Raw genomic sequence first — 27,045 nt, forward strand, 5'->3', positions numbered from 1 at the left:
CTTGCTCCTGCTCCATCCCAAGCTGAGCAAGCCTTTCCTAGGCTTGGTTAACTCTAAAGGTTCGGCCTTTTCAATGGAAGTAGTTGAGCAGTCCGCTTGGAGCCTATCTGTAGCATTTTTGTTTGTCGATGAGATCGTTTCTATATTTACCACTAAAGTCCTTTTTGCAGCATGATAACAGTCTGAGAGCGAGGCTTAAGAAAATGTAGTGGATGGCTGAATTGTTAGTGCAAAAGACAGCACTTCTGAACAAAGCGCTATTTTCACATAGAAGTTTCTCACAGTTTCTGAGAAAAGGAACGTTATTTTCTGAAAACATTTGTTTTATACTCAGCTTCAAAGCCTCAGTGTTGCTTTTTTTCAGAATCTGCTGGCATATATTTAATTATATTATAAATTCCCAGTGAGGGGGAGAAAAGACACATTCCTTGGTTTCTTTTTCAAGACGCACAGGTTTTTGACTGTTACAAGTAATTGTCATTTCAGTTTTCCTTTGTTGCTGTTTTTTGTCTGTTTTTGCTTATAATTTAATGGTATGTCCTGGTATTAAATTATATTATTATAATATAAAATATTATATTAAAAGATAACTATGTTGAGTTTCACAAGGGTTTTTTTTTTCCAATTCAATGAAATGTAACAAGTATTGGATACATTCCTGGACATTGCAGGACAGGTGTTTAAGTACAGGTGAACTAAAGCGTCTTAACTATCAGCAGTGAATGGTTAGAATATTTGAAAGATTCAAGAAAGAGAGAATTGGGCATGTTTGTGGTTAAAATGGATGCTAAGAAGAAAAGCTAAGTGTAAACAAAAGCTTTGACATTTGTTTTCATTCACAGTTCTTTCCCACATGTGACTTAACTGGGGAATGTACAATTGAGAAGATCTAGGTATTTTCTGGAAAAAAATAAGATCCATAGGCTGTACGCCGTGGCTCCCGTTTTCTTTCTATTTCTTCTTAATACGTGGTGTGGATGTTGCTTTCTTCACTACTGGTTGTATGTGCAGATTGGACCATGCAGAATTACAAATTTGATCATTGGAAGTTTGTCCTATTATTTTAACAGTAAAATGGAACTTAGCTGAGAATTATTTCTAAAATACGCTCTTGTTAATCATGCTTTAACATTTGATATTTCTATAGCTTTATAGGACAGAAATGAACCGAATGAGAGACGCCTTGAGAGGAGTGGCTCAGGAAAATAGTAGACTGAAGTCATCATTTACCTGTGTGATGGTGGAGAATGATTTCCTAAAAAATCAGGCAAGATTAATTATTTCCTGTTATTAGTAGCTTTAGAAGTTACAGTCAACAATTTTAAACGTTTGAACAAGTTGTTTGCAAAATTGCTGATTTTGTTTCTGTAAGACAAGAATTGTGTGAATGGTTGTAATTACTTTCTGCTTCATTTTCTAGCACGTGAAATTTAGTCTCTCAGATCTTTTCCAGTATTAAAGAAATTAGAGTTAGTCCTCTGACCCTGTAGCAACAGGTGATTTTAGGAAAGACTAACCATATCCTCTGAAGCAAACTGAGATTGGATAGAGAGAAAGTATTTTATAATGGAAGCCACCCTGTGCTGAATTGCTCTGCTGATTCTATTAAATAAAAAGTAGCGTGTGTATGTCTAATTCCATGATTACTCAGTATCTTCAGTTATTTTTGAAAGTGTTAATTAAAGGAATATTTTCTCTGTTCTTAAAGACACGCTGAGACAGTGGTTCACAATAATACAGAGTTAAAGTTTTCTTCTCACTTGACTTAAATCTGACCTAAATGCTGACAGGCAAATTGCTACGTAAACTCTTTTGACCATTGCTCCTTCAGTGAATTGCAGTTCTGATGCTCTTGAGTCTGATGAAAATCATCTGCTTCCTAGTCTCAGTAAAATCTTTGTCCTTCTCTTTTGTGCAAACTGAAGTATTCACAGAGGACTTACATGATGATCGGGATGTTTGTTGTATCCATAGAGTACGTTACTTATATTTAAATGGAGGTTATAGTTTGCCTCGTATTCTTTTCTCACAGAGCATGGTCAGTGACAGTGTCATTCTTGCGAGAAGAAAACTTTCACCCTCTCTATTTCCAAGGCCATTAGACCATTCTTGAAACATGCACTCCATTTTTGTGTCATTTCTTAATGAGAAGTAATCAAATACGTAGTGCCTATATCCCTAAAGAGGTATTGTGCTTATTCTTCCCCTGTAAGCGGAAAGGTTGGGCCGCAAGTCAACAAAGAGCCACGACTATTTTATTTATCCAGGCAGAGGTTGCCTGGAGAGGTTGAGGAGTCCCCGTCCTTGAAGATCTTCACAAGCTGCCTGGACGTGGTCCTGGGCAGCCTGCTCTGGGTGGCCCCGTTTAAACAAGATGGTTGGACCAGATGGTCTCCAGAGGTCCCTTCCCACCTCGGCCATCCCGTGATTTGTTGAGGAAGTGGACAGTGATTTTGTTTCTATCACTGTCCGTGCTGAGAAGAAAAAAATTGAACTTTTAATCATTTAGCAATCACATCAAATGATTTCAATGTGATGGTTAAGTCAAAAAGTGAGTTTTGAATCTACAGCTATTTGAATGGTTTTTGATTCTTTCAGTTAAGAGGCATGTACGAATACAACAAGAAGTTAGAAGATCATGCAAGAAGCATGCAAGCTCAGTTAAATGATTTACAGGTAAGGTTTCTTCTTCCAGGTACCTTCTTCCTTTATAGTTAACAAGTGAAATATAATTCATTGTTACATTTTATTGTAGCAGAAGCATGCATTGGTAATGGCACAGATGTCCAATGATTCAGGAGGAGTGGTGTCCCAACGTAAACGTCGTAACGAGGAAAAACAGACAGCAATATCAAAAAGTGCTAAGGTAAGGATTGGGCAAGGTGAAAGATCTGTTTGAAAGACTTTAGGCAGTAGAACGTTATGTATCTGCTAGAAATTAGAAAATGCTAGAAATTAGAAAAATAAAATTTTTATTGTTTTTTTTAGTGAGTTAATTACAGTAGGAATAGGTAGACACTATATTGGGAGAAACAGATAGTCAACTGAAAGAATAAAGTATGTTGCTAAAAATGTCTTTTGAATTTTATATTGTGTATGTATGTTTTTTGCTTATTTAGCTGTTTTCTTCTTCCTCTCATGTTATCTCTCAACTATGAATTAAAATTATATTCTGCCTGCACTGTAACTGTTTTCTTCTGCTGTGTCAGAGCAAATCTTAAACTTATCCTGGTTACTGCTACAGTACAACACTGTCCTTTATGAATAAAACCAGCTGAAATGTAGTTAGAGAAGTCAGATAACAAATTTTAATTTGATAAGCCAGAGATGATTGTACTGCTGTTATACTTTGGGGAAATGGTCTTTAATGTGGGAAAGAATAAATGCAGTGTTCATATATAGTTCCAAAAGGATCACCTTGTTTTCCTTAAAATACCTTCTTGCATCACTTAATGAAATACTTTCTGTCTCCATGTTATTCCAGTCAGTAGCAAGTCCTCTGCTAGCACTCTGCCAACATTTCCCGACTGGTAATGACTTTCTCCCGCTAGAGGCTAAACTGAAATGAGAAAGAGAGATATTCACACCATTCTACTTGATCTATATCAGATGCCTTAAAACTGTACTGTCTCTATATAGCCAACATATTTCTCTGTGTACGTAGGTTTTAGCGTACTTTAGTCGCAAGTGATATATGAGCAGCATCAGTAGTTATAATTCTGAGTGAAGAGAAGAACAGTTGTCTGAAGGTAGATACAAGAAGACCTGTGAAGGTTTTAAAGAGCTGTTTGTGCAGCCTGTCTTCAGGAACCTCTGGATACCTTTCACAGAGTTTTTCTGTACAGTTGTAGTAGAGGGACAGAATGACAATGTCATGAAGTCTTTATTCTTCTAACGGTGCTACTTACACAGTTAAAATTTAGCATAAGTAGATTGTATGAAATAAAGCAAAGGAGTGTATCACATGTATCAAAATGAGGATTTCCACATGCACAGATCATTAAGCCATTGAGGGAGGATGCACAAGCCATTGAGGGAGTATGTAGATACAGGAAAAAAAGGGAGAAAGGTGTCAGGGGAGCAGGACCTCAACTTTCAATAGGGAAGGAATGTGTTAAGATAGATGGTTCAAATCCATAAAAGTGATTTTAAAGATGTCTTTAGAAAAAACACAAGTGGCTTTAAAAGTGTCACACAGGTTAGAGAAGTGTTGAAAAGCCAGGAGCAGTTAGTGGTTATCTGTAAAAACTTGTGGAGGTCAAGTGGAGTCAACTAGAAAAATCTGATGCCGTTCTTTTCAAATGGGAAAGAGTTACACAGCCATCAACTTAATGTTGGTTCTCAGCTAAATAAATAAATATATGTCCTGGCAAGCTATGAACAAACCATGCGAAGTGCCATGCCAAAAACACTGCAGTAAATGGCAACGAGCTTGTGTTAATCCTAAATTGTCAAATCAGTGTGATTTCCATTAGGACAAGGTAACAGGCATGGCTAGTAGAGGAGTACTAGTTATATGTATGTCTAGACTTTGCTGTATTGTTTCTGGTACAGTTTTACGTGGCGTTTTCATAATCATATTAGAAAAGTATGACAGCTGAAATAAGGTTGGTGGTAAGGTGTAGTGAGACAGTGTTTCACAGCTGAAGGAATGTACATAGTAGATTCTGGAATAGTCTCTTTTGGGTCCAGTATTGGGTGTTTTCAGTGAGAAGTGTGATGGTGAGAAAGAGCACGCTTGTTAAACTTGAAGCGAATAGCAAGCGAGGGAGAATTTCAAGCATGCTGAAAAAGAAGGTTAGGATTAAAATTGATCTTGACAAATTGAAGAGGTAGTAGGTCTGAGAAAAGCGCAATGCTTCAGAGGCAAGAGTGTGCAGTATTGCATTTGAACAGAAATATCATGTGTACACGTACAGGGTGATGAACAAATGCAGGGACACGTGAACATGCCAATCTTTGGCTACATAAAAGGCTGCCACAAAGAGAAAGAAACTAATCTTTTTTTTTTCCATGTCTGTGATAGAAGTAGTGGCAGGGTAAGTATGAGGAAAAACTAGATTAAAACAAAAGCAGTCAACCACTGGGTCAGAGAGGTCAGTAAGACTGGTGCTTCCAGTATTTGCAGGTCTTCAGAACAGACTAGACAAACATTTGGCAGGAATGAAGTGATACAGTTGATTATGATATGGATGGTACCCGATTTAATAATGGAATTGGATGGTTTAGACATCCTGGCACCACCTACAGCAACCCAGTGGCCTGTGAAATTATTGCCAAATCCCTGAAGCACTGTGAAATTATTGTCAAACCCCGAATATGCAAGCCTTATAAAGCATTGTGTAACGTAGTTTGGAGAAATTGAGAATCTTAATTCAAATTTTTTCTCGCAAAACCTTTCACTTGTAATTCTGCTGTCCCTGACTGTTTTGAAAGTTTATGGTCAGTTTCAAGCCACCTTGCTCCTGCTCCATCCCAAGCTGAGCAAGCCTTTCCTAGGCTTGGTTAACTCTAAAGGTTCGGCCTTTTCAATGGAAGTAGTTGAGCAGTCCGCTTGGAGCCTATCTGTAGCATTTTTGTTTGTCGATGAGATCGTTTCTATATTTACCACTAAAGTCCTTTTTGCAGCATGATAACAGTCTGAGAGCGAGGCTTAAGAAAATGTAGTGGATGGCTGAATTGTTAGTGCAAAAGACAGCACTTCTGAACAAAGCGCTATTTTCACATAGAAGTTTCTCACAGTTTCTGAGAAAAGGAACGTTATTTTCTGAAAACATTTGTTTTATACTCAGCTTCAAAGCCTCAGTGTTGTTTTTTTTTCAGAATCTGCTGGCATATATTTAATTATATTACAAATTTCCAGTGAGGGGGAGAAAAGACACATTCCTTGGTTTCTTTTTCAAGACGCACAGGTTTTTGACTGTTACAAGTAATTGTCATTTCAGTTTTCCTTTGTTGCTGTTTTTTGTCTGTTTTTGCTTATAATTTAATGGTATGTCCTGGTATTAAATTATATTATTAAATTATGTTATAAAATATTATATTAAAAGATAACTATGTTGAGTTTCACAAGGTTTTTTTTTTTCCAATTCAATGAAATGTAACAAGTATTGGATACATTCCTGGACATTGCAGGACAGGTGTTTAAGTACAGGTGAACTAAAGCGTCTTAACTATCATCAGTGAATGGTTAGAATATTTGAAAGATTCAAGAAAGAGAGAATTGGGCATGTTTGTGGTTAAAATGGATGCTAAGAAGAAAAGCTAAGTGTAAACAAAAGCTTTGACATTTGTTTTCATTCACAGTTCTTTCCCACATGTGACTTAACTGAGGAATGTACAATTGAGAAGATCTAGGTATTTTCTGGAAAAAAATAAGATCCATAGGCTGTACGCCGTGGCTCCCATTTTCTTTCTATTTCTTCTTAATACGTGGTGTGGATGTTGCTTTCTTCACTACTGGTTGTATGTGCAGATTGGACCATGCAGAATTACAAATTTGATCATTGGAAGTTTGTCCTATTATTTTAACAGTAAAATGGAACTTAGCTGAGAATTATTTCTAAAATACACTCTTGTTAATCATGCTTTAACATTTGATATTTCTATAGCTTTATAGGACAGAAATGAACCGAATGAGAGACGCCTTGAGAGGAGTGGCTCAGGAAAATAGTAGACTGAAGTCATCATTTACCTTTGTGATGGTGGAGAATGATTCCCTAAAAAAACAGGCAAGATTAATTATTTCCTGTTATTAGTAGCTTTAGAAGTTACAGTCAACAATTTTAAACGTTTGAACAAGTTGTTTGCAAAATTGCTGATTTTGTTTCTGTAAGACAAGAATTGTGTGAATGGTTGTAATTACTTTCTGCTTCATTTTCTAGCACGTGAAATTTAGTCTCTCAGATCTTTTCCAGTATTAAAGAAATTAGAGTTAGTCCTCTGACCCTGTAGCAACAGGTGATTTTAGGAAAGACTAACCATATCCTCTGAAGCAAACTGAGATTGGATAGAGAGAAAGTATTTTATAATGGAAGCCACCCTGTGCTGAATTGCTCTGCTGATTCTATTAAATAAAAAGTAGCGTGTGTATGTCTAATTCCATGATTACTCAGTATCTTCAGTTATTTTTGAAAGTGTTAATTAAAGGAATATTTTCTCTGTTCTTAAAGACACGCTGAGACAGTGGTTCACAATAATACAGAGTTAAAGTTTTCTTCTCACTTGACTTAAATCTGACCTAAATGCTGACAGGCAAATTGCTACGTAAACTCTTTTGACCATTGCTCCTTCAGTGAATTGCAGTTCTGATGCTCTTGAGTCTGATGAAAATCATCTGCTTCCTAGTCTCAGTAAAATCTTTGTCCTTCTCTTTTGTGCAAACTGAAGTATTCACAGAGGACTTACATGATGATCGGGATGTTTGTTGTATCCATAGAGTACGTTACTTATATTTAAATGGAGGTTATAGTTTGCCTCGTATTCTTTTCTCACAGAGCATGGTCAGTAAGAGTGTCATTCTTGCGAGAAGAAAACTTTCACCCTCTCTATTTCCAAGGCCATTAGACCATTCTTGAAACATGCACTCCATTTTTTGTGTCATTTCTTTATGAGAAGTAATCAAATACGTAGTGCCTATATCCCTAAAGAGGTATTGTGCTTATTCTTCCCCTGTAAGCGGAAAGGTTGGGCCGCAAGTCAACAAAGAGCCACGACTATTTTATTTATCCAGGCAGAGGTTGCCTGGAGAGGTTGAGGAGTCCCCGTCCTTGAAGATCTTCACAAGCTGCCTGGACGTGGTCCTGGGCAGCCTGCTCTGGGTGGCCCCGTTTAAACAAGATGGTTGGACCAGATGGTCTCCAGAGGTCCCTTCCCACCTCGGCCGTCCCGTGATTTGTTGAGGAAGTGGACAGTGATTTTGTTTCTATCACTGTCCATGCTGAGAAGAAAAAAATTGAACTTTTAGCAATCACATCAAATGATTTCAATGTGATGGTTAAGTCAAAAAGTGAGTTTTGAATCTACAGCTATTTGAATGGTTTTTGATTCTTTCAGTTAAGTGACGCGAACGAACAGAACAAGAAGTTAGATGGTGGAGCAAGAAGCATGCAAGCGCAGTTAGATAATTTAAAGGTAAGGTTTCTCCTTACAGGTACCTTCTTCCGTTATAGTTATGCAAGCCTTATAAAGCATTGTGTAATGTTGTTTGGAGAAATTGAGAATCTTAATTCAAATTTTTTCTCGCAAAACCTTTCACTTGTAATTCTGCTGTCCCTGACTGTTTTGAAAGTTTATGGTCAGTTTCAAGTCACCTTGCTCCTGCTCCATCCCAAGCTGAGCAAGCCTTTCCTAGGTTTGGTTAACTCTAAAGGTTCGGCCTTTTCAATGGAAGTAGTTGAGCAGTCCGCTTGGAGCCTATCTGTAGCATTTTTGTTTGTCGATGAGATCGTTTCTATATTTACCACTAAAGTCCTTTTTGCAGCATGATAACAGTCTGAGAGCAAGGCTTAAGAAAATGTAGTGGATGGCTGAATTGTTAGTGCAAAAGACAGCACTTCTGAACAAGGCGCTATTTTCACATAGAAGTTTCTCACAGTTTCTGAGAAAAGGAACGTTATTTTCTGAAAACATTTGTTTTATACTCAGCTTCAAAGCCTCAGTGTTGTTTTTTTTTCAGAATCTGCTGGCATATATTTAATTATATTACAAATTTCCAGTGAGGGGGAGAAAAGACACATTCCTTGGTTTCTTTTTCAAGACGTACAGGTTTTTGACTGTTACAAGTAATTGTCATTTCAGTTTTCCTTTGTTGCTGTTTTTTGTCTGTTTTTGCTTATAATTTAATGGTATGTCCTGGTATTAAATTATATTATTAAATTATGTTATAAAATATTATATTAAAAGATAACTATGTTGAGTTTCACAAGGGTTTTTTTTTTCCAATTCAATGAAATGTAACAAGTATTGGATACATTCCTGGACATTGCAGGAAAGGTGTTTAAGTACAGGTGAACTAAAGCGTCTTAACTATCAGCAGTGAATGGTTAGAATATTTGAAAGATTCAAGAAAGAGAGAATTGGGCATGTTTGTGGTTAAAATGGATGCTAAGAAGAAAAGCTAAGTGTAAACAAAAGCTTTGACATTTGTTTTCATTCACAGTTCTTTCCCACATGTGACTTAACTGAGGAATGTACAATTGAGAAGATCTAGGTATTTTCTGGAAAAAAATAAGATCCATAGGCTGTACGCCGTGGCTCCCATTTTCTTTCTATTTCTTCTTAATACGTGGTGTGGATGTTGCTTTCTTCACTACTGGTTGTATGTGCAGATTGGACCATGCAGAATTACAAATTTGATCTTTGGAAGTTTGTCCTATTATTTTAACAGTAAAATGGAACTTAGTTGAGAATTATTTCTAAAATACACTCTTGTTAATCATGCTTTAACATTTGATATTTCTATAGCTATATATGGCAGAAATGAACCGAATGAAAGAAACCTTGAGAGGAGTGGCTGAGGAAAATAGTAAACTGAAGTCATCATTTAAGTCTGTGATGGATGAGAATGATTCCCTAAAAAAACAGGCAAGATTAATTATTTCCTGTTATTAGTAGCTTTAGAAGTTATAGTCAACAATTTTAAACGTTTGAACAAGTTGTTTGCAAAATTGCTGATTTTGTTTCTGTAAGACAAGAATTGTGTGAATGGTTGTAATTACTTTCTGCTTCATTTTCTAGCACGTGAAATTTAGTCTCTCAGATCTTTTCCAGTATTAAAGAAATTAGAGTTAGTCCTCTGACCCTGTAGCAACAGGTGATTTTAGGAAAGACTAACCATATCCTCTGAAGCAAACTGAGATTGGATAGAGAGAAAGTATTTTATAATGGAAGCCACCCTGTGCTGAATTGCTCTGCTGATTCTATTAAATAAAAAGTAGTATGTGTATTTCTAATTCCATGATTACTCAGTATCTTCAGTTATTTTTGAAAGTGTTAATTAAAGGAATATTTTCTCTGTTCTTAAGGACACGCTGAGACAGTGGTTCACAATAATACAGAGTTAAAGTTTTCTTCTCACTTGACTTAAATCTGACCTAAATGCTGACAGGCAAATTGCTACGTAAACTCTTTTGACCATTGCTCCTTCAGTGAATTGCAGTTCTGATGCTCTTGAGTCTGATGAAAATCATCTGCTTCCTAGTCTCAGTAAAATCTTTGTCCTTCTCTTTTGTGCAAACTGAAGTATTCACAGAGGACTTGCATGATGATCGGGATGTTTGTTGTATCCATAGAGTACGTTACTTATATTTAAATGGAGGTTATAGTTTGCCTCGTATTCTTTTCTCACAGAGCATGGTCAGTGACAGTGTCATTCTTGCGAGAAGAAAACTTTCACCCTCTTTATTTCCAAGGCCATTAGACCATTCTTGAAACATGCACTCCATTTTTTGTGTCATTTCTTAATGAGAAGTAATCAAATACGTAGTGCCTATATCCCTAAAGAGGTATTGTGCTTATTCTTCCCCTGTAAGCGGAAAGGTTGGGCCGCAAGTCAACAAAGAGCCACGACTATTTTATTTATCCAGGCAGAGGTTGCCTGGAGAGGTTGAGGAGTCCCCGTCCTTGAAGATCTTCACAAGCTGCCTGGACGTGGTCCTGGGCAGCCTGCTCTGGGTGGCCCTGTTTAAACAAGATGGTTGGACCAGATGGTCTCCAGAGGTCCCTTCCCACCTCGGCCATCCCGTGATTTGTTGAGGAAGTGGACAGTGATTTTGTTTCTATCACTGTCCGTGCTGAGAAGAAAAAAATTGAATTTTTAATCATTTAGCAATCACATCAAATGATTTCAATGTGATGGTTAAGTCAAAAAGTGAGTTTTGAATCTACAGCTATTTGAATGGTTTTTGATTCTTTCAGTTAAGTGACGCGAACGAACAGAACAAGAAGTTAGATGATCGAGCAAGAAGCATGCAAGCTCAGTTAAATGATTTACAGGTAAGGTTTCTTCTTCCAGGTACCTTCTTCCTTTATAGTTAACAAGTGAAATATAATTCATTGTTACGTTTTATTGTAGCAGAAGCATGCATTGGTAATGACACAGAAGTCCAATGATTCGGGAGAAGGGTTGCGCTCACGTAAACGTCGTAAGGAGAAAAATGAGACAGGAGCATCAGAAAGTGATAAGGTAAGGACTGGGCAAGGTGAAAGATCTGTTTGAAAGACTTTAGGCAGTAGAACGTTATGTATCTGCTAGAAATTAGAAAATGCTAGAAATTAGAAAAATAAAATAATTTTTATTGATTTTTTTAGTGAGTTAATTACAGTAGGAATAGGTAGACACTATATTGGGAGACACAGATAGTCAACTGAAAGAATAGAGTATGTTGCTAAAAATGTCTTTTGAATTTTATATTGTGTATGTATATGTTTTTTGCTTATTTAGCTGTTTTCTTCTTCCTCTCATGTTATCTCTCAACTATGAATTAATATTATATTCTGCCTGCACTGTAACTGTTTTCTTCTGCTGTGTCAGAGCAAATCTTAAACTTATTCTGGTTACTGCTACAGTACAACACTGTCCTTTATGAATAAAACCAGCTGAAATGTAGTTAGAGAAGTCAGATAACAAATTTTAATTTGATAAGCCAGAGATGATTGTACTGCTGTTATACTTTGGGGAAATGGTCTTTAATGTGGGAAAGAATAAATGCAGTGTTCATATATAGTTCCAAAAGGATCACCTTGTTTTCCTTAAAATACCTTCTTGCATCACTTAATGAAATACTTTCTGTCTCCATGTTATTCCAGTCAGTAGCAAGTCCTCTGCTAGCACTCTGCCAACATTTCCCGACTGGTAATGACTTTCTCCCGCTAGAGGCTAAACTGAAATGAGAAAGAGAGATATTCACGCCATTCTACTTGATCTATATCAGATGCCTTAAAACTGTACTGTCTCTATATAGCCAACATATTTCTCTGTGTACGTAGGTTTTAGCGTACTTTAGTCGCAAGTGATATATGAGCAGCATCAGTAGTTATAATTCTGAGTGAAGAGAAGAACAGTTGTCTGAAGGTAGATACAAGAAGACCTGTGAAGGTTTTAAAGAGCTGTTTGTGCAGCCTGTCTTCAGGAACCTCTGGATACCTTTCACAGAGTTTTTCTGTACAGTTGTAGTAGAGGGACAGAATGACAATGTCATGAAGTCTTTATTCTTCTAACGGTGCTACTTACACAGTTAAAATTTAGCATAAGTAGATTGTATGAAATAAAGCAAAGGAGTGTATCACATGTATCAAAATGAGGATTTCCACATGCACAGATCATTAAGCCATTGAGGGAGGATGCACAAGCCATTGAGGGAGTATGTAGATACAGGAAAAAAAGGGAGAAAGGTGTCAGGGGAGCAGGACCTCAACTTTCAATAGGGAAGGAATGTGTTAAGATAGATGGTTCAAATCCGTAAAAGTGATTTTAAAGATGTCTTTAGAAAAAACACAAGTGGCTTTAAAAGTGTCACACAGGTTAGAGAAGTGTTGAAAAGCCAGGAGCAGTTAGTGGTTATCTGTAAAAACTTGTGGAGGTCAAGTGGAGTCAACTAGAAAAATCTGATGCCGTTCTTTTCAAATGGGAAAGAGTTACACAGCCATCAACTTAATGTTGGTTCTCAGCTAAATAAATAAATATATGTCCTGGCAAGCTATGAACAAACCATGCGAAGTGCCATGCCAAAAACACTGCAGTAAATGGCAACGAGCTTGTGTTAATCCTAAATTGTCAAATCAGTGTGATTTCCATTAGGACAAGGTAACAGGCATGGCTAGTAGAGGAGTACTAGTTATATGTATGTCTAGACTTTGCTGTATTGTTTCTGGTACAGTTTTACGTGGCGTTTTCATAATCATATTAGAAAAGTATGACAGCTGAAATAAGGTTGGTGGTAAGGTGTAGTGAGACAGTGTTTCACAGCTGAAGGAATGTACATAGTAGATTCTGGAATAGTCTCTTTTGGGTCCAGTATTGGGTGTTTTCAGTGAGAAGTGTGATGGTGAGAAAGAGCACGCTTGTTAAACTTGAAGCGAATAGCAAGCGAGGGAGAATTTCAAGCATGCTGAAAAAGAAGGTTAGGATTAAAATTGATCTTGACAAATTGAAGAGGTAGTAGGTCTGAGAAAAGCGCAATGCTTCAGAGGCAAGAGTGTGCAGTATTGCATTTGAACAGAAATATCATCTGTACACATGCAGGGTGATGAACAAATGCAGGGACACGTGAACATGCCAATCTTTGGCTACATAAAAGGCTGCCACAAAGAGAAAGAAAGTAATCTTTTTTTTTTCCATGTCTGTGATAGAAGTAGTGGCAGGGTAAGTATGAGGAAAAACTAGATTAAAACAAAAGCAGTCAACCACTGGGTCAGAGAGATCAGTAAGACTGGTGCTTCCAGTATTTGCAGGTCTTCAGAACAGACTAGACAAACATTTGGCAGGAATGAAGTGATACAGTTGATTATGATATGGATGGTACCCGATTTAATAATGGAATTGGATGGTTTAGACATCCTGGCACCACCTACAGCAACCCAGTGGCCTGTGAAATTATTGCCAAATCCCTGAAGCACTGTGAAATTATTGTCAAACCCCGAATATGCAAGCCTTATAAAGCATTGTGTAACGTAGTTTGGAGAAATTGAGAATCTTAATTCAAATTTTTTCTCGCAAAACCTTTCACTTGTAATTCTGCTGTCCCTGACTGTTTTGAAAGTTTATGGTCAGTTTCAAGCCACCTTGCTCCTGCTCCATCCCAAGCTGAGCAAGCCTTTCCTAGGCTTGGTTAACTCTAAAGGTTCGGCCTTTTCAATGGAAGTAGTTGAGCAGTCCGCTTGGAGCCTATCTGTAGCATTTTTGTTTGTCGATGAGATCGTTTCTATATTTACCACTAAAGTCCTTTTTGCAGCATGATAACAGTCTGAGAGCGAGGCTTAAGAAAATGTAGTGGATGGCTGAATTGTTAGTGCAAAAGACAGCACTTCTGAACAAAGCGCTATTTTCACATAGAAGTTTCTCACAGTTTCTGAGAAAAGGAACGTTATTTTCTGAAAACATTTGTTTTATACTCAGCTTCAAAGCCTCAGTGTTGTGTTTTTTTTTCGGAATCTGCTGGCATATATTTAATTATATTACAAATTTCCAGTGAGGGGGAGAAAAGACACATTCCTTGGTTTCTTTTTCAAGACGTACAGGTTTTTGACTGTTACAAGTAATTGTCATTTCAGTTTTCCTTTGTTGCTGTTTTTTGTCTGTTTTTGCTTATAATTTAATGGTATGTCCTGGTATTAAATTATATTATTAAATTGTTATAAAATATTATATTAAAAGATAACTATGTTGAGTTTCACAAGGGTTTTTTTTTTTCCAATTCAATGAAATGTAACAAGTATTGGATACATTCCTGGACATTGCAGGACAGGTGTTTAAGTACAGGTGAACTAAAGCGTCTTAACTATCAGCAGTGAATGGTTAGAATATTTGAAAGATTCAAGAAAGAGAGAATTGGGCATGTTTGTGGTTAAAATGGATGCTAAGAAGAAAAGCTAAGTGTAAACAAAAGCTTTGACATTTGTTTTCATTCACAGTTCTTTCCCACATGTGACTTAACTGAGGAATGTACAATTGAGAAGATCTAGGTATTTTCTGGAAAAAAATAAGATCCATAGGCTGTACGCCGTGGCTCCCATTTTCTTTCTATTTCTTCTTAATACGTGGTGTGGATGTTGCTTTCTTCACTACTGGTTGTATGTGCAGATTGGACCATGCAGAATTACAAATTTGATCTTTGGAAGTTTGTCCTATTATTTTAACAGTAAAATGGAACTTAGTTGAGAATTATTTCTAAAATACGCTCTTGTTAATCATGCTTTAACATTTGATATTTCTAAAATACGCTCTTGTTAATCATGCTTTAACATTTGATATTTCTATAGCAACCTGATACCGAAATGAACCAAATGAAAGAAACCTTGAGAGGAGTGGCTGAGGAAAATAGTAAACTGAAGTCATCATTTAAGTCTGTGATGGATGAGAATGATTCCCTTAAAAAACAGGCAAGATTAATTATTTCCTGTTATTAGTAGCTTTAGAAGTTACAGTCAACAATTTTAAACGTTTGAACAAGTTGTTTGCAAAATTGCTGATTTTGTTTCAGTAAGACAAGAATTGTGTGAATGGTTGTAATTACTTTCTGCTTCATTTTCTAGCACGTGAAATTTAGTCTCTCAGATCTTTTCCAGTATTAAAGAAATTAGAGTTAGTCCCCTGACCCTGTAGCAACAGGTGATTTTAGGAAAGACTAACCATATCCTTTGAAGCAAACTGAGATTGGATAGAGAGAAAGTATTTTATAATGGAAGCCACCCTGTGCTGAATTGCTCTGCTGATTCTATTAAATAAAAAGTAGTATGTGTATTTCTAATTCCATGATTACTCAGTATCTTCAGTTATTTTTGAAAGTGTTAATTAAAGGAATATTTTCTCTGTTCTTAAAGACACGCTGAGACAGTGGTTCACAATAATACAGAGTTAAAGTTTTCTTCTCACTTGACTTAAATCTGACCTAAATGCTGACAGGCAAATTGCTACGTAAACTCTTTTGACCATTGCTCCTTCAGTGAATTGCAGTTCTGATGCTCTTGAGTCTGATGAAAATCATCTGCTTCCTAGTCTCAGTAAAATCTTTGTCCTTCTCTTTTGTGCAAACTGAAGTATTCACAGAGGACTTACATGATGATCGGGATGTTTGTTGTATCCATAGAGTACGTTACTTATATTTAAATGGAGGTTATAGTTTGCCTCGTATTCTTTTCTCACAGAGCATGGTCAGTGACAGTGTCATTCTTGCGAGAAGAAAACTTTCACCCTCTCTATTTCCAAGGCCATTAGACCATTCTTGAAACATGCACTCCGTTTTTTGTGTCATTTCTTTATGAGAAGTAATCAAATACGTAGTGCCTATATCCCTAAAGAGGTATTGTGCTTATTCTTCCCCTGTAAGCGGAAAGGTTGGGCCGCAAGTCAACAAAGAGCCACGACTATTTTATTTATCCAGGCAGAGGTTGCCTGGAGAGGTTGAGGAGTCCCCGTCCTTGAAGATCTTCACAAGCTGCTTGGACGTGGTCCTGGGCAGCCTGCTCTGGGTGGCCCTGTTTAAACAAGATGGTTGGACCAGATGGTCTCCAGAGGTCCCTTCCCACCTCGGCCATCCCGTGATTTGTTGAGGAAGTGGACAGTGATTTTGTTTCTATCACTGTCCATGCTGAGAAGAAAAAAATTGAACTTTTAGCAATCACATCAAATGATTTCAATGTGATGGTTAAGTCAAAAAGTGAGTTTTGAATCTACAGCTATTTGAATGGTTTTTGATTCTTTCAGTTAAGTGACGCGAACGAACAGAACAAGAAGTTAGATAATCGAGCAAGAAGCATGCAAGCTCAGTTAAATGATTTACAGGTAAGGTTTCTTCTTCCAGGTACCTTCTTCCTTTATAGTTAACAAGTGAAATATAATTGTTACATTTTATTGTAGCAGAAGCATGCATTGGTAATGGCACAGAAGTCCAATGATTCAGGAGGAGTGGTGTGCCAACCTAAACCTGTTAAGGAGGAAAATGAGACAGGAGCATCAGAAAGTGATAAGGTAAGGACTGGGCAAGGTGAAAGATCTGTGTGAAAGACTTTAGGCAGTAGAACGTTATGTATCTGCTAGAAATTAGAAAATGCTAGAAATTAGAAAAATAAAATAATTTTTATTGATTTTTTTTAGTGAGTTAATTACAGTAGGAATAGGTAGACACTATATTGGGAGAAACAGTCAACTGAAAGAATAAAGTATGTTGCTAAAAATGTCTTTTGAATTTTATATTGTGTATGTATATGTTTTTTGCTTATTTAGCTGTTTTCTTCTTCCTCTCATGTTATCTCTCAACTATGAATTAAAATTATATTCTGCCTGCACTGTAACTGTTTTCTTCTGCTGTGTCAGAGCAAATCTTAAACTTATTCTGGTTACTGCTACAGTACAACACTGTCCTTTATGAATAAAACCAGCTGAAATGTAGTTAGAGAAGTCAGATAACAAATTTTAATTTGATAAGCCAGAGATGATTGTACTGCTGTTATACTTTGGGGAAATGGTCTTTAATGTGGGAAAGGATAAATGCAGTGTTCATATATAGTTCCAAAAGGATCACCTTGTTTTCCTTAAAATACCTTCTTGCATCACTTAATGAAATACTTTCTGTCTCCATGTTATTCCAGTCAGTGGCAAGTCCTCTGCTAGTACTCTGCCAACATTTCCCGACTGGTAATGACTTTCTCCCGCTAGAGGCTAAACTGAAATGAGAAAGAGAGATATTCACGCCATTCTACTTGATCTATATCAGATGCCTTAAAACTGTACTGTCTCTATATAGCCAACATATTTCTCTGTGTACGTAGGTTTTAGCGTACTTTAGTCGCAAGTGATATATGAGCAGCATCAGTAGTTATAATTCTGAGTGAAGAGAAGAACAGTTGTCTGAAGGTAGATACAAGAAGACCTGTGAAGGTTTTAAAGAGCTGTTTGTGCAGCCTGTCTTCAGGAACCTCTGGATACCTTTCACAGAGTTTTTCTGTACAGTTGTAGTAGAGGGACAGAATGACAATGTCATGAAGTCTTTATTCTTCTAACGGTGCTACTTACACAGTTAAAATTTAGCATAAGTAGATTGTATGAAATAAAGCAAAGGAGTGTATCACATGTATCAAAATGAGGATTTCCACATGCACAGATCATTAAAGATTTGCTTTTTCCTTTTTAAAGCATTTCGTTAGAATTATAAAATAGATTGATTTTGTATGTGAAAATCTCTTCCCAATTCTTCCCAAGCCTTTCATAAACATTTGTCTAAGCACATAATAAAGCATTTGCGTATTACTAATGTACTCATATATTTTAGTCTATTGGTGTTGTGGTTTAGAAAATCATAAACTTGAAAGCTGAAATAACTGATGTTGTGGATGTATTACAGGTACTACTGAATTCAAAAGTTTACGACCTCTTAACTATTCTTATGGACTGGATCTCAAACGAACACCTTAGCAAAATAGAAATACAAGGAGAGAGAGAGGGCAATGATAAACCTCAGTGTGCTAAAGAAAACTGCACTCCAGAAAATTGTATGAAGGTAAAGGCATTTGAATTTGTTGAGGCTAAAATGTTAAGATTCTTTTTATTATTTTTGAGAGTGTAACAGGTCAGCCTGTTTTATACGCGCTTTGAATACATTAATTAAAAGAAAATGACAGTCCATCAGTATTAATTCCAACAGTGAGATGTAAGAGATAATTTGTCATTCGTGGAACATACAGATCATTTTTAAGGAAATGTGTACTGTTCAGTCTGAACTTTAGATTCCACCTGTCTTTCTCTTTTAAGTCATTTTTATCAGCTGATAATTTGTCTTGTGTTTTATCTGTAATACTGTATGTAATTCCTTTTTTCTAAGGAGATATACACATCTAATTTAAAGTATTTTAGTGCTGATATTAGGTATTAAAAGTTCAATTTATGTCTTATAAAAGATGATACCATGCAATTCTTTTAACACCGTCTTTCTTGGGATACCAAGGCTTGGAAATCAGTGAGGTGTTCAGGAAATCTGCTTTTACAGTGTTTTTTTCATTATATTTAAAATTTGTAGCCATTGGTATTAGACTTCAGAGTCTGAGCTCACACAATGTCTTTCCACTTTTTGTGTAAACCTGTGTAAAATGTAAATTCAGTATATGTATATAATTCTGTTACTTGTACCAGGTCTGCACAGTGAGTATTTGCACATGTAGTCTGTTAAACTCTGGGAATAAGTTTATTTTACTTTAGTGTTGTTTTGTTTTGTTTTTCTTTGTTTGCTTTTTACTTGTGGTTAGCTTATACTGTAAGTTCATATACTGCATATAACTTTGCCATTCTGTATTTTTACAGCTTTTGCATGTGGTCACTGGACAGCTCCAGTGGATGCCATTTGTGGATCCTAAACTATATATGCCTGTCATTCAATTTATCTACTGGTCTCTAAGGCAGATAAACACTGGTAATAAGGTAAGTTCCCGAGTGATATTTTGTATTATAAATGAGTATGAAAAGTAGATGTTTTCAGGGATTATATATAAAAGAAACTTTGCTCTCTTTGCAAAGCATAAATTCCTACCACAGATACATAGCAAATGAAAAAATAATTCTCATCAAATTAACTTTCTCACATTCATTGTTATATTTTGCACCATGTATGTAAACATATTTTTACATACATATGTGATCTTTGTTGCAGCAGTGTCTAGCATCTCAGGAATGATATTTTACCTATGTGCTTACAAAACTTGTGAACTAGGAAAAGAAATATATTTTTGTTCACTTTATGCATGAGATTTGTTGAAATTGATGGCAATGTGTGGCAAAGTAGCAAAGGAATTTTGATTTCTTTGTTCTCTACTCAGTGTCTAACTGAATAGAACTGTAAGCTGGTGGTTCTAGTGCTAATAAGAAAATATTCTAAATGAGCATGTTATTAAGTTTGATTCCGAAGTAATATTTCTGTACAGTTTGTTGAAAAGTCCAATACGTCTTACCTGTACGGTATTCTTAAGGTTCATGTTTAGACCTTAATTCTGTAAATGCTTTTGTAGGATCTAGCTTCAGGCATCTTCAGAAAAGAGTATAGTGTAGTAGGCAGCGTTGATTAAAGCTGAGTTTGAACTGACTTTATTCTGGAACCAGAGGCAAATTAAATAATGTCAGCATATCAGGGGTCCTGACTACCTTGTCTTTTTGTGAAGTGTGTGTTGACAAGGCCCTGTGCTAATGTTGTTCAACTGCTTATGGAACGCAAAGTAGTACAGATTATATTGCAATACATGGTCAAGGCATTTGCTATTTAATATTTAATCCTTAGGGGAACATACATATCTATACATAGTAGACAGGATTTTCTTGTATTTTAATGTTTACACTAAATGTGCACGTTGTTTGAAACAGCATGCAAGCATGACATCAACAATGGAGAGACTTGGAGAAGTTATTTTCAAAGGCATAGAACATCAGGGAAACCTGCAAACATGGTCTGAAAAGTCTACACAGAGTACACCAAAAACTGTACTTTTCTTTACAAGCTCCTTTATGCCTTTGAGGTTTCTGTCAACTTTAATTTTGCTTGAAACAGCGAAGTTTCAGCGAGGTAAGTTCTGGTTTTTATGATGTCTTTTTTTATCATCTTTTTATTTTTATCCTTTTTTTAAAAAATCTTATTTCCAGGAATGTGCCTGGATGAAAAACAAATTTACAAAATGCAGCAGTTCAATGATACTGTAGCATCTGTAATGCTTTATTAGTGAAGGATGTTTTATTTGAATTTTACCACCTGATAAAGCATAATATAGGGAAGGAAGTATGAACCTTGCTATTATTCATGTCATAATTTGTGTGGTCATTTTAATATGTGTTATTGTTGTCAGTGAGATCAACGTTTTTTGTGACGAAGGGGAAAAGAGATGTTGGTAATTCTCTCAAGCAATCACTCTAGCAGTGATTTGTTTGTCAAGATCTTCACTGCATATAATGGTACAGCTAATTGCTCTTCAGTAAACTGAAATCAGTAGCAAATTTCAGAGAGTTCTAGAATTTCATTGCTTTGTCCAAGTTTGATGTAAAGCTCATAGTCTGTCTAGCTCTTACCTCTCTGCTGTCTCCCCTCCTCTCCTACCAAGTCTGTCACTGCAAGTGGCTACCCATAAACATTATCAACATTGAAAAACATTGAAAAATGCTACTATATGCTGATGCAGTATAGTAATGTATTTTGTTAACAGGCAAAGCAAACAAGGTCATACTTGTCTGGAGATATCACAGTTCTTAGTGACTTTTGCTTCAGTTCATGACAGTTACTCCACTTGTGCAATCTCCAGGATGCCGTAGCATCTCTTCTCAGCAGGAGTTTCTTTAAAAACAAACAGAGCCTGAAAAGACAAAAAATTTTCGTTGAAGTGATGACAAAAATACTGACCTGTGCAGTATTTATACTGGTAGTGCTTAGAATAAACAGGATTTAAACATTCTGGAAGACCATCCTGACACCATTAATAAGCAAGTACAGTATTTCAGCTGTTGGAGGGAAGAATCGGTATATTTTCAATTTCAGTATCATATAGTTTCAGTCAGTATATTTTGGTGAAGCACGATGATTACCCTGAAATTGAAACTCACATTTCTAGAAATGGTTGATAAAAATGATGAAAATGAATTACAATACAAAAAAAAGTACTTATTGCAGAGATTAACTGTAAGCAGATGAAAGCTGTTGATCAGAATGAATCAGTTTAGCTTCTCATGGTTGGTTTTTACTGCAAGCTTATAGAACGTGGAAAAAAAATCTATTAAATGTATGTTGAAACTTACTGTGTATGAATTTTCATCACTGACCACGTGTCTAATGATCTAGTGATGATAAAGCAGCATGTTCAGTTTAAATATATATCCTGTTTCCTTCAAGATGCTAATATCCAGCAGATGGCACTGCAATTAAACTTTTGCTGTGTGATAAATTTTTGCCTTACTCCTAATTTTCTGTGCTCCGGATGATCAATGCTATTCCAAGATATTGAGGAAGATTTGACATCATGAAATTAAGAAAATTGAATTGATTCACTTAATCTAAATTCTCTGAATAATTTAGTGCTCTCCAAAATGGATGCGTATATAACATAGATGCACTGAAACTTAAACTACAGCCTTTTATGGAAAGGAATGCGAATAGTTGCTGTCATGAAAGTAATTGCACTTATTCAGATGAATTAGCCTTTTACTCCTTTATTAGAGGCTTCCCAGATGTTGAAACCAATATAGTCCCAAACTATGCAGCTTGTGATTTCCTTTTCTCTCTTAAGGAAGATATTAGAAAGGTTTTATGTTTGTAAATATATTTTGCTCAATTTGTGAGTTGTAGCATGTCTTTTTTTCCACTCACAACAATTTTTTTAAGGAATAAAAATAGGCAGAGTATGCCTTTAAATAAATAAATAAAATTAATATTTTCAGCCATCTAACTTTTTTTTATTAGTATATATTTGCAACAGTAACTCTTAGGATAAATATTCACATGTTTGTGATCATCTAATGGAACTGTGATTATAGAATTTTTATTCCCTGTTTTCTGTTATCTTTCAGTGAATTACCTGACTCATGCATTTCGTTCCCTTTGCGTGGACTTGAGAACAGATGAAGGAAAGATGTTATTTTTGCAATACCAATGTGTGCCTGTCGTACTAAGCCACTTAACTATATCCAGAAAATGTCTCCTTTCTTGTCCTCTTGATGCATTAACTGAGATGGCCAGGAGCTCTGATAAAAGTGAGTAATTGAAAAAAAAAAAAAAAAAAGTTATGATGAAAATAGGTGAGATAAGTATAAATACCAAGTAAAAAATAACGTGATGCTTCTCTATAAATAACCTAATCTAGCATTAGCATTTATTTGTGTCATTTAAATTCATTAGAGATATAAAGTATGTTTCTGAATTGTCTGTCTCTTCTCGCTGTCAGCATCCATGCTTTACATATTGTCCTGGTTGCTTTCTTACTGGTGTGATTTTTTTGTTATTATATTTAGTTTAGCTTTTCTGTTTATTGCACTGGTTTACCTTGCTGATGTTTTGCCAATGAGTATTTTTCTTTTGAAGTAAGACTGTGCCAGGGCAGCCATTTCATGAAATCCTGTTAGCAGGTGGAGATAAAAAAAAAAAAAAAAGTTTATCTCCCCCCTCCCCCCCCATGAACAGCTCTCCCCTAGCCATTTTTCACTTTCAAATAATTGGAAATGGCACATCTGTAAGAGATGGTTATGTTTCGCTGAATTGTTCTGTAGTGTGGTCCTATAAAAGGGTTAATAATCTCATTATTCACAGTGCTTTTCCAGGTGATACAGGCAAAGAATCAGTTGATAACAGTCTGGATGAACACAAAACTAGTGAGCCATTCCAGTGTCGTGTGGAATAATCCTTGTTACTTTTCTTAGAATAAAAATCATTCGCTGTTTTTTTAGAACAGAAAAGGGGAGGAGAAGGGACTGCTGCTATTTGTGAAATACATATTGTTGGCTTGGGGTATTTTGTTACCATGTACTATAGCGGTGAAAATAGAAAGCGTGTTTAACTTGGGATGGAAAAACATTGAGTTAGAAGCTATTTTGTAGTGAGATAAGTGGCAGAAAGATTTACCTGATGTTGTTTTCTTCCTTTCAGACCGTGTGGTTAGTTTAGTTTTTTTTACACCAAAGTATTTCTAATCATCGTAATTTTGATTGGTAAAGTAACTGGGAGAGAAAAACCTAAGCAGGGTTGATGGTATCTGACATGACTTTGAAGAAAAATTCCACTAACAGTACATGTTCTGTTACCTAGCAGTAGTCATTTTGATATGCTAGATGCCTAGATTTAGAAGAATAATGGAGATAAATTGTGAGAAGTTCACATTTTGCCATGTTGCTTCTCAGAGAAGATATATATGCAAAACCAGGGAAGGAGGACTAATGCTTAATTGGATTAACATATGATTGAGAATTTATTTTTCAGCAACTGGATATAAAGCCTTATGCAGAGCCTTTCTCTTTGGTATAAGGAATTGCCTATATACATGCTATAGTCAGATTCTGTTCTTTTCCAATATATAGTTAATGTTTTCCAAGAAATTGTTAATGATGACAAGTAGTATTGTTGACAGGTAATCATAATTTCATACCTTTGTATGTTTCTTATGAACAAGTTATTAAAAGCAAACTGGAAGGTGGCTGTGAATATTCAGAGGTCTCTCTGTGTTAGACTAAAACAGGACTTTATGCACAATTTTAAAACTTTATTGTTATGCAGCCTTAAATATGAAGTCATAAGTAGCTGATCTTGTACTAAAATATGGAAACGTGTTACCCAACGAAACAGCCTCTGACCAACAGGAGTCGAAGTCTATATTTTTTCTCTATGATATGCAATCCCTAAGCATTCTTTCGATTTGCTGGAATAATCTTCTGAGTCTATATGATTATTCCAGTATTTTTGTTTAAACATATTACCGTTACAGCTTACGTGATTAGAAACTGAGTAAGAAAAAAAAAGCACTGATTTTTTTCAGATGTTCTTTTTCATAACTTAATTTTTTAATTTATTTTTTTGTGAAGTATTTTTATGGATTCAAATTTTAATTGTCCAGGCTGCAAGATGAGTCAGATGTGAAATACCAAATGCTTTGCACTGCCTCTTCCTGTAACTGCATGTACCTGTTGTTACAGTAAGCAATATATGCTAATGGTTCTATACATTTCAGACCTATCTGAAGCCCTCTTGTAGGTTTTTTCCTGAAAAAAAAAAAAAAAATTCTCGTCCTCATATTCCAGACATAAGGCCTAGACTCCCTCATATATTGAGGGAAATTACTTAAGCTGCATGAGAAGAAAGCACCTATTGGCCTAAGATGGACATTTCTGTGCTTTGATAGAAATTATAATAAGAGATTCTGCAGTATTGCTTAAGCCCATTGACCGACTTGGTTTCAGTACTCATTTTTTCAGATTTTAGAGCAGTATCATTCCTTTTGGCTTCGTAGTATTTCTGATCCAGTGGGTGTCCAAGTTTCCCTTGCTAGTTCACACGTCAACAATGCTAATAAGGCATCCAGTTACTGAAAACATAACGTCAAATGTAACAGTTGAGGTATTGGTATCATCTGTTTCCTGTCAATATGCAGTATCTTAATGGCAAATTAGAATTAATAATCTTATTTGCTCTTCATCTTTACTGGCACACAGCTTTTTATGTACCCCATCCCCATTTTGGTTCAGGTGTTTCACATCCAGAATCCTGTCAGGGGAGAGTCCCGACACCATTGTTTCAATTGGAAATGGTGGAGGTCTGAAAGATAACATTGTTTGGTACTTTCTTTCTCTTTCTGTCAGTTTGTTATTGTATGTTCTTTGGTACTTTCCAGCTCAGGTTACGTGTTCATATGCAATATCTTCTACTTTTCTGATTGTTACTTTCTTCTGCTAGTTCTTTTTTACAAGGAAGAGAGGAATCAGCAGGCAGAGGTGGAGGAATAATTAATTCTTGAGTGATCTTTAAGCTATGAACCTGCCCGAAGATGGGTGTGATAACAAAACCTGATCTGATAACATTGTCACAGAAAGTAGATTTAATGCTTTGATAAACTTTGAATGCACCTCAAACACTGTTCAGTTGAACAAAACCAAATTTTAATACTTTTTTTCTTAATTTGACTCATAGAACAATTGTACTTATTAGCCAATGTTTCTCTGTAACATTCGAGGAAAATTGAGACCAATGCTATAGCTGAAGTAATTTTATAAAGAAGGTTATTTTCCTTGGGGCTTTTTTTGGAAGTAGGTGGTATAATTTGTGCAGTTTGAATAACACCTGTGTATTGTAAGAGTTCAGACTTTATTTATATGACATGATGTTCCAGAATCATATGAGTTGCATCTCAGGTTAGGTTTAATTATGTTAAGACTTTATTTGAGTTTGTCATCTTGTTTGAAATATTGTGCTTAGTTCTGAGCTGGTTATTGCAGGAGTGGAACAGAGGAAATAAGGCAGGCAAGGACAGAAGAATTGTTGGAACAAAGCTCTTTTAGGTTTCCACCTGGAAGAGAGAGTTGTGATTCCTTTAGTGATTCTAGTAGGTCGTTAGGCTTTTTCTGGTTTACTAAACAAAGTAACCCCGAATAGTGTATAGCTGCGATTTACAGGCTATCTAGGTTATTTGTGGAATGGTGTTTTTCTCTCTAAGGCCTCATTAGAATCACTCTTCAACGGTCAGACCATATTGGTTGCTGTTTAAAACTAGACCGTTTAAAACTAGAAGTTCACTTTTCAAAGCCAGATGGTTTGCTTTCTTTTTAGCCAACTCCTTACACACCTTCCAGTTCTTTTTCTAATCCCCATCTTCTCCAATACAATGATATTGCATGTAATGCTGCATAAACCTATAGCACACTTCTGTCTTTAGTTTCTGAAAATGTCTTGGGAGTTTTATTGAAGGGCATGAATATGTTCAGATTGGTTTGGTTTTTTTTGTACATGTCCTACATACATGTATTACATTGGCTGTTCCCTCTTCACAAAGTGCCACTTCCCAACTTGTTAGCAACAACTGTCTAACTTTCCTTGTCATAAAATCCAGCTAACGTTTCTTTCAGATTCCTGAGGTCTGCTGTGGTGTCCCTGCCTAAAGGGCTCTTTTGGAATTACAGGTTTGGGGCTTGTCCTTCCTTGTCCTTTCCATCAAGATAGATTTCCTGCAAACCAGCAAACTAGCCAAGGTGTGCACCCAAAAGACTAAAATGCCTTTATCTTCTGTCCCATCTTTCTTGTGCGGGCCTTACTAGTTATTTTTTGATATTTTTACTTCTGTGGCTGGCAGACCTTCTGCTTTTATGGGGGGGTGAGGGGTTGTTAGACCTTGTTAAAAAAGAACAACTTTTCATACAATCTGTCTTGTTATAAAGGTAGTTCCTGGCCTCCAAGGTGTAGGTTTTTGTTCTGGTCTTTTCTGTTCCTTGTAAACTTCTGTTCAGTCCAACTGACTTCTGTGACATAAGGAATCCTGTTCTATTTTTAACCTTTTTTATTGCTTTTTTTTTTGTGTGTGTGTGATTGTCATTTGAGAATGGCGCTGGTCTCCCGTACATCCCGTGTCACAGCTGCGTGAAGGTCTTGCACATCTAGGAAGCTGAAGAGCAATTCATACCATCCTGAGGTCAACGCGTATTGGGTGATGGGCTGAAGCTGTCCTTGGGGTCTCTTAACTCGGGGTCACCCACGAAGGCATCCACACTCGAGGGGCCTTGCGCTGACTGTTATCTTGCCTGCCCTCTGTTGTGCCATAACCACTGGCTCTTACCAGGCCCAGCTGTTGATGACAAGAGAATGAGTTAAACTCAGCAAATGGTTCCAATCTTGC

At 36.2% G+C, this 27,045-nt stretch overlaps 2 protein-coding genes and 1 long non-coding RNA gene across 6 annotated transcripts in view; 2 read left to right on the forward strand and 1 right to left on the reverse strand.

Annotated features, from left to right (window-relative positions):
- The window catches only part of LOC310892160 (tumor necrosis factor receptor superfamily member EDAR-like), a 461,331-nt gene that overhangs the window by 405,719 nt on the left and 28,567 nt on the right, over positions 1-27,045 (reverse strand). The window lies entirely within an intron of this gene.
- LOC310884000 lies at positions 6,445-9,735 on the forward strand. The gene is made up of 3 exons (XR_014573977.1): positions 6,445-6,731; positions 8,056-8,133; positions 9,466-9,735. It is a non-coding gene; the product is annotated as an uncharacterized lncRNA (long non-coding RNA).
- On the forward strand, positions 16,556-27,039 carry LOC310883578 (coiled-coil domain-containing protein 138-like). Of its 4 annotated transcripts, none has more exons than XM_083804192.1 (7): positions 16,556-16,687; positions 18,060-18,215; positions 19,013-19,129; positions 20,063-20,261; positions 22,247-22,429; positions 26,336-26,404; positions 26,751-27,039. In XM_083804192.1, the coding sequence occupies exons 1-7, from the start codon at positions 16,595-16,597 to the stop codon at positions 26,816-26,818; spliced, it is 885 nt and encodes a 294-aa protein (XP_083660318.1). In that variant the 5' UTR covers positions 16,556-16,594; the 3' UTR covers positions 26,819-27,039. The 4 variants fall into 4 exon arrangements, 3 of the variants coding, with proteins under 3 accessions (XP_083660318.1, XP_083660320.1, XP_083660319.1); XR_014573601.1 differs by having other exon boundaries at positions 16,557-16,687; positions 26,282-26,404; positions 26,751-26,831; XM_083804194.1 differs by having other exon boundaries at positions 16,557-16,687; positions 26,282-27,039.

Source organism: Anser anser (genome assembly GCF_964211835.1).
Source record: "Anser anser genome assembly, chromosome: 1".
Lineage (NCBI taxonomy): Eukaryota > Metazoa > Chordata > Aves > Anseriformes > Anatidae > Anser > Anser anser.

Coding starts and splice junctions, on each gene's coding strand:
- LOC310883578 (XM_083804192.1), top strand. CDS start 16,595: ATGGCACAGAAGTCCAATGATTCAGGAGGAGTGGTGTGCCAACCTAAA. Junction 16,688..18,059: donor GAGCATCAGAAAGTGATAAG/GTAAGGACTGGG, acceptor GATGTATTACAG/GTACTACTGAATTCAAAAGT. Junction 26,405..26,750: donor AAACCAGCAAACTAGCCAAG/GTGTGCACCCAA, acceptor TTGTCATTTGAG/AATGGCGCTGGTCTCCCGTA.